The sequence below is a fragment of the Danio aesculapii genome, chromosome 24 (genome assembly GCF_903798145.1).
Source record: "Danio aesculapii chromosome 24, fDanAes4.1, whole genome shotgun sequence".
Classification (NCBI taxonomy): Eukaryota; Metazoa; Chordata; class Actinopteri; order Cypriniformes; family Danionidae; genus Danio; species Danio aesculapii.
The window spans coordinates 6,463,206-6,476,286 of record NC_079458.1 but is presented as its reverse complement, the minus strand read 5'-3'; the positions used below and the strand labels follow the sequence as shown (position 1 = coordinate 6,476,286).

General features: G+C 38.7%; 1 protein-coding gene across 1 annotated transcript in view; it reads left to right on the top strand.

Annotated features, from left to right (window-relative positions):
* Positions 1-12,491, top strand: part of LOC130218556 (coiled-coil domain-containing protein 178) — a 59,155-nt gene extending 46,664 nt beyond the window's left edge. The window contains exons 16-17 of the mRNA XM_056450770.1: positions 683-817; positions 11,620-12,491. Of these exons, the coding sequence (XP_056306745.1) occupies positions 683-817; positions 11,620-11,778 (294 nt within the window). The 3' untranslated portion in view covers positions 11,779-12,491. The remainder of the gene's footprint in view (positions 1-682; positions 818-11,619) is intronic.
* The last annotated feature ends 590 nt before the right edge of the window (positions 12,492-13,081 follow it).

Sequence of the window (13,081 nt, the reverse complement as noted above, 5' to 3'; positions counted from 1 at the left end):
TTTTTGTACACTCGTTCAGTTAAAGGCTGAGCTAATTCGCTTTAGTTTTTTCATGCTCCGGAGAACACATTGCCAAGCAATGATAAGCTTAAAGGAAGAGAGAAGAGATGGGGCGAAACAAGGGACGACATCCCTCTGAATTGAAACCCCCTTTTTTTCTGGAAAACTGCACAAATAATAAAGAGAGCAGCATGCTTTCCTTCTTTCTTTCTTGTCTAATCTCTCTCTCTCTCACACACACACACACACTCATTTTTTTCCAGTGTACTCGGAATAATTTCTTGTTGCGGCAGGGGGTTCATGACTTTTTGTGTATGTGTAAAATATGTCTGGAGGGGATTGGTATAAAGTTAAAGTGAGTGAAGTCGAAATATTTTACTCATCAGCTTTGCAGTCACCGAGTTTGCCTGAGCTAGAACAAAACCGCTGAAGCATTTAGAGAAAATTAACCCCCCATCCTGGCAGCCAGATGTGACTGGTTTCCGCCCAGTGCACATGAGTGGGCAGGGAGAGCAAGAGACTGTGAAATTCCTGTCAGCCCCGTGTACTGCAGAATGGGCTATTGACTGCTTTCTCTATTCCCCTCCATCATTCTTCTTGAACACTGCCATTAATTTCCTCTCCTGCCTTACCAATTCTCCCTCTCTCTCTTTCTCTCTCTCTTTCTTTCTTTCCTCCCCAGCTTTCTTTGTTGCAGAAGAGGATGCACAAAGCCATGCTAAAATACTTCAAACACCGCAGCGTCTACAGCCAGGCAGAGCTGGCCCGCTTCCAGACCCTCTCCAACCAGAACAACCAGAAAATGAAAGCCCTCCAGGTATGGGCTCTTTAGTACCCCCACAAACACACACACACACACATACACAGCACTATTTATAAGGATTGCACTGTATACTACAATGGGTTCCATTCAGGTTAATGCTTGATGAGGTTAAGATGGCTAACCTTAAAGCAATAGTTCACCCATAAGTGAAAAGTCAAATATTATTTGCCCATTCCATGAAACACAAATGAGATGTGTGGCTTATTGACTTAAAGTTAAAGCGAATGGTGGCAGTAGCTATGATGAGTAGTTTTTAAAAGTTTTCTTATACAAAGCTGTTTGATGATTTTAGATGAAAAATATTGCATATGCAGCTGCTTTTACGGAACTTGACAGACGATAGTCACAATTAAAAAAAAAAAAAGACGAAAAAAAGGAAGTCATTGTCACGATCCTGCGTCTAAATGAACTACAGATCCTCTTGAATCCGCTGAAGGGCGGGCGCCAGATCGTCGTGAATTTTTCAAATGGCGGGCGCCAGATCCTCTTGAATTCCTTGAATGGCGGGTGCCAGATATCCTTGAATTCCCAGATTGGCAGGGACCAGATCATGTCTGAATCCCTCAAATGGCCATTCGAGGAAATCAGGAGGATCTGGCGCCCGCCATTTGAGGGATTCAGAGGTATGTGGCGCCCGCCATTCAGGGATCTCTAGGGGATCTGGCGCCCGCCATTCAGGGGACTCAATAGGATCTGGCGTCCGCCATTCAAATAATTCAAGAGGATTTGGCGCCTGCCATTCGGGGGATTCAAGAGGATCTGGTGCTTGCCATTCGGGGAATTCAAAAAGGATCTGGTGCCCGCCATTTGGGGGATTCAAGAGGATCTGTAGTTCATTTAGAGGCAGGATTGTAGTTCATGTGAATGTGAATATTCTCCAGTGATCTATGGTGGTTAGATCGCTGGTGATCGTGACAGTCATATGTAGGGTTGGGCGATGTCGACCGATTTGGCATCGTATGATGTCTAATGTGAAACATCGTCATGGACGATGGTGTCGTCATCGTAGGCGGCAGTGCATTAATTATTTATGAATAATTAATAAATTCATAACAAATTAATTATTTGTAGCCTACCGTTTCTACTATCTGACCCACATGGTCTTTGTTTTACCCATAACCAAATCATAAATAAATAAAGATAAATTACACACAAATTACCACCTGTCAATCACTTTTTTCGCAGGACTCTGGCATGAATAGGCAGAGTGATCTGTGTCGTTATAATGGTGGCGACAAACTTAGTTGGTATAAAAGGTGCACAACTAACAGTAACCAACCAACAGTATCTGAGGTTTTCGCTAAAAGGCCCAATCCCAATCCCAATTCTACACCTTAGCCCTACCCCTTACCCCTACCTCTCGTTTTGCACGTTCACGTCAAGAGGTAGGGGTGTCCCAATTTTTTTTATTTGAAGGTGTAGGGCTAAGGAGAAGGGATGAATAGCCATTTGAACTAAGTTTTTATTAGGACCACACTCAAAACCAAGGGGTAAGAAAATTTCCCAGAATACACCATCTACAACGGCAGTATTGCTTAAACCTGAAGTAAGGAGATCCAGCAATTAGTATATTTGTCATTATTACAAATTTTTACAACAAACAAGCACATGTTTTAATATATTCATAACCACGTTTGTGGTTGACGTTGACAGTGGACTCTGGTGGGTTTACGTGAGAACAGCGCGGGCGCGAACGGCACTCACGAGAGAAATTTGCCTCTCGCGTATTAGCGAACACAGAAAACTGCCAAAATACGTACCTCCCGGGACATATTCCACAGTCTCCAGAAACGTCCACGGGACTACGTTTTCAAAATGAGCCTGGGTTGACCATGTCATAGGATCTACTTTTATTTAGGTAATGTTTGATTTAATTTAATGAAATTTTGTGGATAATTTGATCACTGTAGCTTACATGAGCACAAGGAGAGCATTTGTTACTTGTCTATGTTTCTTCTTCGCCTCCTTTTATATCAGAATATTCCTGAAAGTGTGTAATAGCGCCCCCTCTAGCATAGCAGTCAAAACAAAAATTCCATAGATGGCAAGAAAGTGTCAGGAAATTCTGTCAATGGTAGGGAAAGAGTTAATACTGATTAAAATTAGCATTGTATTTAACATGATTCCGACTATTAGAATAATGCAGCAGCGATGTGCGGATGATCTAACACAAAAGGCATTTGGTCTCTGTGGAAGGTGTGCTATGCGCGCTTATAATGAGGTGAGCGGCGGTGTGTTTGTGGCTCAGTCAGGGGAGGCCAGCTCTGGAAGTCAGGCTGGTGAATGGAGCATGAAGACGAGGAGTTCTTCAAGCTCCTCCGAGTGTGAAGGACAAAAGGAGCAGCCTTACTCCAAACTTTGTCACAGCTCTGCGTTGATCTCCTCCCCCAGACACAGACTAGCATTGTGTAAACCAGACTTTACATTGTACAATCAGAGTACAGCAAGGCATAGCATTACAGCCATACCATCCACAAGTGACCCAAAACTGTTTGAGGATGGTGAATAAATAAACATGTAGTTCTAGAAAGTGCCGTTTGTTATGGCTTCCTGCTTTTGTTGTTGTCTTTGTATTGTGAAGCAGACTGCTTAACAATAGACAGACAGAAACTGGCATATGGAAAATAGCGGCTGTTGAAGGACCTTCGACCCTAAATGGGGCCCTCTCATGATATATGCGAATATACAATTTTACTATATGACAGGAATCTAGAAAACATTACAGCCAAGAACGGGTAAATAAAGACAGACATTTTACTAACTATTTACTAAACCGTCAAGGGCTGGGCGATATGGCAAAAAAATTACCCCGATCATTTTTTTCATATCAGTCGATAACGATAATTATCACGATGAATGTCAAATCTTTATATCTGTTCATTTTAAAGGCTTTTCAGCATGCCAATCCCTTTGTGCAACAGTTTTAACACATTTTGTAAAATGTTTTAGCTGTCTGACAATATAAATAAAAAAATAATAAACAAAAGAACAATCTTCATTCAGCATTTACTGTTCAAATTTTCAACAACCAAAGACATTACCCTACAAGTTATTGGATATTAATGTTCAACATCAGAAAAAAGTAAAACAAGGTTTGGAACAAGAAAAGGTTAAAGGTGAGTTAATGGTAACAGAATTTTCTTTAATTAGGGAGGCTAACCATTACTTGATGATCTATTGATTGTCAATAGCACTTTAATTGATAGACCTTATCGATGACTGATTAAAGGTTTAGTTATGCTTTGCGTTGTGAGATGTGTCCATGCATTACATAAGTGTGTGCAGTTTACCTTACCTTTGCAGTCACACTCTTGACATCACATATTGCGGGACGCATAAAACCCTGTTATACGCAGATCTCGGTTATTTCTGCGGTAGTTTTATCTGACAGACTGGCACGAATAGGCCTATGCAAACTCTCATTTTAAAAATCGCGCATCACGGCGGGACATGCAGCGAGTGTCTCCATTCACACAACGAGTTTCTGAGCTCTCTCATCCTTCAGACTGAGTTTATTCCTCCGAGGTAATACTATCAGCGCTGCGAATAGTTCATGCTGCTAATACCGCTTCATTAAACGAATTAAACTGAAACCGTGAAAACTGTTTAATGGATTGTTTTGAAGCGTTTCACCTCAGATGTTATTCTTCGTTCTTGTTTATGTTGTAGGTAACTGACCAACAAAATATACATTAGAATTAAGTTACACATTATACAAAACGAAATTCATTGCAAAGATACATTTTCAATGAAAAATATATAAAATGTATATATTTTTAGTTTGTGCTCGTCTTAAACTACTGTGGGTGGATGATGCTTCGCTTTGTGGAAAATGAGGATTTAATTAATGATCCACTGTTGTTGTAAACGTCTGTCATATATTTGCTGCGTTTTTAATATGCCAATATTTTAAAGATTATGTCTTGAGCATTTGATTTCTCCTCTGTGATGATGTCCTTTAAATATATAAAGGCTGGTTGTTGTACCGTCGATGAGGGACAGTAGTGGTATCACAGAGTCCAAAGAAAATATCTTAATATTAAAAAGGAAACATAAGCTTGACAACAAAAGATCCTATCAATGTCGTAACAAATGCCCTAAATAATGCAGCCTGCAGTTTACAGCAAGCATCAAGTGTTCATTGATTGTGTTGTCTGTCTTATCTTCTGTCTTTTCGCGTTTTTTTTTTTCTTGTAAGGCACGGCTTTTAAAAATGATGACATGAAACTCTGCTGGGTAGTTGCGCTGGTTTGCCAACACTTGTTTGGGTCTGTAATTTCTTAGCATCTTCATAAGGGTGGTATTGTTTTAAATGATGAAACCGGGTTGTGGTGTTGCCTGCTTTTGATGGCACGAGTCGTCAGCGCAGTTTGCAGTGCACGTTGTTGTCGGATTGCAAAAAACTAAGTAGCCCCAGACTACTGAAGTCTAGTGATGTTTCTTGTCAACAATATCTGTGACTGTGACATTTTTACCCTTATTTTTATTCTTACTCCTCCAAGTGTAACTAACACTGTATGTCTGTACACTTGTACTGCTTTTGGCATCCGGAAGAGCAGGCAGGAAAATGCCTGCGCATCATTATGCATAGTGCGTTAATATTATCGAACACTTTATATAATTGTCATTATCGTTTTATCGATAAAATATATATCATGATAATTATAGTTATCGAATTATCGCCCAGCCCCACCCTCAACCCTTTATGAGTTTCTTTCTTCTGTTGAACACTAAAGAGGATATTTTGGAGAAAGCTGAAAACATGTAACCACTGACTTGCATATTAAGAAATACAAAGACTATGGACTACTTTCGGCAAGATTCTGAAGTGCGCATCCGATGGATGTTACACTATCCCATGATGCGCCGCAAGAGAATTCATGAATGGGAGTGAAGCGATGCAACTGACACGGTAGATCACTTGATCATGACTAATGGCGGATGTAGTATATCCAAGTTCCATTCATGCTACTCACATTCATACTGTATAGAATGTACTTTTCTATCGGTCAAGTAGTAAATTCAAATGTAGTACCTACTGAGTAGGTGATTTTGGACACAGCCTAAGTCTATCCGTTTGGTAGCCATCTTGGTATTGCCTCAAACAGCTGTTTCGGGTGATATAAGCATTTTTTGTCATGGTCCAGTAATGTTACAAGCTTACTTTTCTATAACCATCCAAATCACTAATATATTGATCACTGTTGTCAGGGGATCATCTGGGAATGCTGTCCCGGGCCTTGTGTGTACTTAGCTCAGGGAAGAAAATAACTCTCAGTCATAATGTCTCAATAGGTATGACAAGACAAATAATAATAGCTTTATTTTTGCACACTTGGCAAAAAAGATTATAGAAAGTTATAGACAATATAGATTTATATGGTACTCTATGTCCAGCTAATGCCGAACCTGTTCATCGTAATCAACCGATGAAAACAATTTCCAACAGACACCAACAGAGGTAACACACTGTTTCAACAAAAACACTTCAACAAAGTGTCTGTTGTTGTTGTTGGTCTGCATTTGTCAGTGCAGTGTGAATTGACATTTCTAAGCTATGTTCACACTTGGTAGGTTTGTCTAGCATGATTCCTCTGTTATTATGAATGCTGCCATTTAAACCTTGGTGTACACCATACATGCAGGACAAACCAACGTAAAGATGAGTCCACTTCAAAACAAACTAAAAGCGAGAGCTCAATTCACAAGATACTCTAAATAGTACAGAATCAACAAGCAAATGTACTTTTCCCATTATAGTCTTCTTGCAAAAAATGTTGGTCCTAGACACTTATTTATACTCCTTTTTAAAAGCTCTTCAAGAGTACTCAACTCATAAAAAAATTACCATCACATGCATTAGCATTTAGCTAAGCAAACAGAAGTTGTATATAAAAAGTATGTTATTATATCCAATTTTTGTTTTGTTACTTTAGGTTCGGGTTAAAATATGACATCATAAACTCTAAGACACCAGGACTAAATCCTGTTTGGACCAAATGAACCAAGAAAACTGAACTACAAGTGTGAATTACCCTAGATTTGTATTTATCAGGTTAGAGCTGGGTGGTAGATTACATTTTGCAATGATGCAAACAACCTCATAAAGCAGTTCATAAGATAACTTCCATAAATAAACATTTTCAGTAAATGATTATACTTTATTATTGTTAATTTTGGAGACATTACCAGTCTTGTAACAGTCAGAATGAAAAGAAATAATGCACCCCAATGACTACATTTTTCAGATAAAATATATTAACAAAATGGCAGCATGTTGACAATAATTAAAGCCTTTTTTGAAAATCCATGTTGTGTATTTCCAGGAACAGAATAATGCCATACTCTTAATCAACAGCAATATTGATACAGACCCTTTGAGTCAAGTCATTTCACTCGGCGGCAATCTTTGAAACGCCTCTCGGGCATTCTGTCTGAATGGAGAAACATCAAATTTTCCAAAACTGTTTGCCAAGCTTACGATTACATTCCATATTTGGAATCACCAATAAAATAAACAACAACAGTCTCATAAGTTTGAATCAAACAAAATCTGCATTTTTTCAGGTTGCCCGAGCTAATGCGCATGCGCACTCGAAAGAAACGAGATCACGACACCGACCTCATTTATGGTGGTGTTACACATTAAAATCCTGTGGATAATGCTTTGTCAGATTGCATTGCTCTTCTGAAGTAATTCACAACCTGTTCTTGATGGTTAATCTCCTCCACAAATGATAGCTACTCTTTGTTTACAAGTTTGTGGGCGTTTGCGTAGCTGCTGTCATGTGATGTGCATTTCACAGGACGGACTGTACCTCGCGTTCATTTAATAAAGATTTCAAAAAATAAACAATTATGTTTTCAAGTATAGTTTAAGTCAAGTAATTTAAAAGTAGAGATGTCAAGCTTTATGTGGATATATTTCTAATGTCTGTGAAGCAAGTATTCACTGAGATTCCAGAGTTTGTTCGTCACAAAAAATATCATAAAAGCAAAGTCTGGTCCGAGCTTCTCCCCTGGAGAATCGTCAGTCTATAGCGATCGATGGTTGGCTCCTGTACTAGTTGGCAGGGCTTCATTCAGCATATTGACCGCTACACTTTTCTCCATTCAAAACTATACAAGTGACATGTCTTGTGTATTCTATAGGCCATTGTGAATCTTGGCTTTTCAAAAGAGTGAAAACAAATGCCAGTTTTCTTGTGTATGTTTTGTGATTGTGAGGAAAGTGTCGGTCTCAGTTATAGACAGTGGTATTCGTTATCTATATATCACTACAAAATTATTCCTAACTTTTTTTTTATTTCTAAGCCAAGCCTGAAAAAAAATTCACCATGAGTATATTGGATCATTCAATCTCTTTATGTTACATGTGCATGAGTGTTATATAAGCAATAAGTTGCGGGTGCAATTCCCTAAATGACCACCGGCGTCGCTAAAAACAACATTTCTGAATTCAGATGCTTCATAAACCAATGCAAATATTTCACTGCTTTATATGCAGACTTTAATCATGTTGATTCTGTCCGAGTGTTTTTCACATAGCCCACCATATGCAAAAGAGGTCCACCCATCCAAACACAAGGAATCCTCTAAGGTTACGAAGTGCAAAAACTAGTTCCACTGATGTGTCCCTATGTCTTCTTGAGGAACAAACGACTGCTTCCAAGCAGCTCAACTCAAGTAGAGAGATGGGGGAAGAGTAAAACGAAATAAAGAAAGCGTGCAAGCCTGTCATCTTGTAACGCCGCTGCAAGATTGGGCACTCAGTTCCGGGTTATGCAAGTTTACACCAGGGATAGCATAATTGACAATTGCTAACAACAGAGAGCAGGGTGGAGAGTTGTGAATGGCCAGTAATAATTGGAGCGAACGCCCACCGCGCTGCTCTCAGGGGACCGTAATCCAAGATCTTGTTTCTGATATAATTGTTAGTCAGAAAATTTCTGCATGGCTAGGCCAGCTCAGTTCCCAAGCTGGTTGACAGTGCAAGGCAGTTTAATAGAAAAACTGGTTGCTGAGGTTTTTTAAAACAGGCATGCACTGAACCCACGCGCAGTTCACCAGGAGTGTGGCGCACACCGTCTTTATTATTCCTTTATTTTGTGTTTCTCAATCTCCTGTTGTATAGCACACCATAAAAGTGTCTCAAAGTGTCAACGTCGCTCTGAGATTTGGACAAAGTTTGGCAAAAATGCCACGAAGACACTAAGCATCTTTTTGCAGTCACAGAAGTATATACAGTACAGTTAAAGTCAGAATTATTAGCCCCCCTGTTTATTTTTTCCTCAATTTCTGTTAAACAGAGAAGATGTTTTCAACACATTTCTAAACATAATAGTTTTAATAATTCATCTCTAATAACTGATTTATTTTATCTTTGCCATGATGACAGTAAATAATATTTGACTAGATATTTTTCAAGACACTTCTATACAGTTTAAAGTGACATTTAAAGGGTAAACTAGGTTAATTAGGTTAACTAGGCAGGTTAGGGTATTTGGCAAGCTATTGTATAACAATGTTTGTTCTGTAGACTATCGAAAAAAATATTCTTAAAGGGGCTAATAATTTTGACCTTAAAATGTTTTCTAAAAATTAAAAACTGCTTTTATTCTAGCTGAAAAAAACCACATAAGACTTTTTCCAGAAGAAAAAATATTATCAGACATACTGTGAAAATTTCTTTGCTCTGTTAAACATCATTTAGGAAATATTTAAAAAAGAAAAAAAAAAATCAAAGGGGGGCTAATAATTCTGATTTCAACTGTATCTGTTTTGAAAAAAAATGTACGATCATATATGTTTTTATTTTTCTATTTTATTTCAGTATTCAAAAGTTAAGAACGTTTCTTTTATCTTCGAGATATTTTATGCTCACCAAAGGATATTTATTTGCCCCCCTTCCACCACCGGCACCCAAAAAAATCAAAACAAAACAGTAATGTCCTGGAATATTAATACCATTTAAAATAGGGATGCATGATATGAATATTTTTAATCGATACTGATAATCGAGAATTAAGTCTGTCGATTCCTGTTGATTCTAATATAGAAAGTGATCATCAATAAGTTAATATTTTGGTATTATAATGTTGATATAATCTGCAGTTTGTGCACCCAGGAGAATAAAATTAAACTTAACTGATATTTTAGCAGCTCTGGCTAAACAACAGTAAACACCAATTCTAACCATACAAAATATATATTAAAGATATTTGGACTGTTTTATTACTGTATAAAAAGCCTAAGCAGGGACTCAGACTGCAAATTATCCTTTGGAAAGAATCCTAAATGTGGAGCATTGGCTGCTTGAAATTTTATACTGCATGATCCCTGTTAAATATATATATAGACACTACCTGGCAAAAGTCTTGTCGTCAATCCCAGTTGTAAAAGCAACAAATAATAACTTGATCATTTGGAAAAGTGGCAGAAGGTAGATTTTTCCCATGAATCATCTGTTGAACTGCATCCCAATCATCACAAATACTGCAGAAGACCTATTGGAACCCGCATAGACCCAAGATTTTCAAAGAAATCAGTCAAGTTTGGTGAAGGAAAAATCATGGTTTGGGGTTACATTCAGTATGGGGGCATGTCAGAGATCTGCAGAGTGGATGGCAACACCAACAGACTGAGGTATCAAGACATTTGTGCTGCCTATTACATTACAAACCACAGGAGAGGGCAAATTCTTCAGCAGGATAGCGCTCCTTCTCATACTTCAGGAACTTTGATGTGGAGGCTAAAAGCAAAGAAGGTCAAGGTGCTCCAGGATTGGACTGCCCAATCACCAGTCATGAACATTATTGAGCATGTCTGGGGTAAGATGAAGGAGGAGGCATTGAAGATAATTCCAAAGAGTCTTGATGACTTTATTAATAAGTGATTTGAGCCATTGCAGAGATGTATGGATGCAGTCCTCCAAGCTCATGATGGAGTCAGACACAATATTCATTCTTTCTCCACTGCAGCATGACTTTATATTCTATACTGGACATTATTGCTGTTAAGTGACAAGACTTTAGTCTAAGCAAAGTTAGACCTTACTATCCTAATTAAATCATTAAAAATCAAGGCATGATCATATTTTATTTTGGTAAAACAAGCGTAATCTAGAGGCCTTTGTCTTTTATATAAGCCACTTCTGATACCAAACGATCAACTAGAAGTCAAGTTATTATTTGTTCTTCCTAGAACTTGGATAGGCGACAAGACTTTTGTCAGGTGTATATATTCAAGTATTTCATGCAATACAAAACAATGCATTTTTTAATCTCTAGTGCACGAGAATGAGAATACTCACATACTTTAATGGATATTGTTGAGATATTATTTATTTATCAAAAAATTTATCATTTTACCTATATTACCCAAATATTGTGCATCCCTAGTTTAAAATAACTTTTTTCTATTTAAATAAATTTAAAAATGTAATTAATTTCTGCGATTTAAAGTGAAATGTTCAAAATCACGTTTTTAGTGTCACGTAATCTTTTACAAATCATTCTGATAAGCTGATTTGGTGATCATCTGTTGTATTGTCACATTTTGTAACACCCATACACCCATCCCAATCCAATGACTTTACACTTATTATAAGCATATAAGCCAAGAAAGCTAGTTTACACTGCAGTTCATGCCTGGCATCAGGCCTTTTCAAGCGGAATAGATTTTTCAGTGTGGCCGAGGCATCAGTGTCAATCCTCTGTAGGCTTAAGATCCACCACAGGTTTTTGTACTGAATTAGCCAACACTCATTTATTCCATTTGCTGTCCCGTTTAAACAGGAGGAGTTGTCAAACGCAATCCAGCACCTCTCTGAGTTCCTGCTCTCACTGACAGATGACTCAACTAGCAGCCATGTCCCGCAGCAAGCAAACAGACCCGTCGCAAGCAGATGCCGGCGGATGGAGAAGGAGATGCCTACAGTTCACATAGCGGAGTAATTGGACGCTCACCTGCACCAGACAACTTACTTAAACCCCCCCCCCCAGCATGCTTCACTCTCTCGCCTGTCCGACGCTCACGGCCCAATCCATAACAATGAAGCAGGTGACTTTCATGCTACTGTCAGGAATGATCTAATTTTAGCGGGGTGAATGATTGCAATTGGCTTTGCCTCATCAGATAATTAATCTATGTCACCATTAATTGGAAAAGAGAATAATTAGGGGGCTGTGTTGACAGAAATTCTACGCTTCTCTAGATTCTTGGATCTAATTACACCTACTTAAACCCCTCTGACCTTAACTAGCAGATAGTATACCCGCGTAACCCTAACCAGGCTCTGGTCGGCCTCGAACCGCCTCTCGCACGGCGTCCTTTGCCGTTTTTTTCCCTTCTTGTTTATCCTCTCTTTTCCCGTCTCCTCAGAGAGCTGTCTCCCTCAATCACTTTTCAATATTCAATCTTAATTTTGTGGAAGTTTAGCATTTTCAATGAGCTGGAGATGAATGATTAATGAATAAATTTGAATGCTTCATTTTGTCCATGGATCATTAGTCAAGTCCTTTGTGGGAAGGACCTGCGAAGAAAAAAAAAAAAAGAGAGAGGGAAAATTATTGAGACATTAGCCTGAAGCAATCCAGGGGTAAATAGTATGCACAGAGGGATGTTGTGTGAACGTTACCCACTGGCGTTCAGCACAACCCCACGGAAACACAAGCCTTCTAATTTACCCCGCTTCACAAGACTGATGTGCTCCATCGACAAATAGGTTTCATTTGCAAAAATGAGTTCTCATTCTCGTGTTTTGGTATATGCGGCTTTTTACTTAAGTTCTAGTTTTTTTACCCTTGTGGCGTGTTGTGTCTTCTCTGGTGAGTTATAAAATCACTCAATTATTAATGAATCGTCAGCTACAATTGACGGAAACTATCAAAGACTTTTGGTATGATTGTTGCCCAGGCTCATTATTAATACATAGCCTTATATACATTTCTGGAGATCGTGAAATACATCACAGGAGATAAATTATTTTTTGTTGCAGTTTTTATTTTCGCTAATCCGCCAGAGGCCACTGTGTGCGCATTTTCAGATCTCAAATTTCTCTCGCGAGTGCCATTCACACCTGCTGTTCTTGTGTAGATCCACCAGAGGCCGCTATCGACTGACTGATCTCCCCCACGCACTCTCTTCCCTAAACCCAACCGATAGTGTTTTCAAAAGCACCGATTGACCGCCCAATCACCGCCTTCCCCAAGCCCAACCAACAGTGTTTTCAAAAGCACCGATTGACCGCCCAATCAC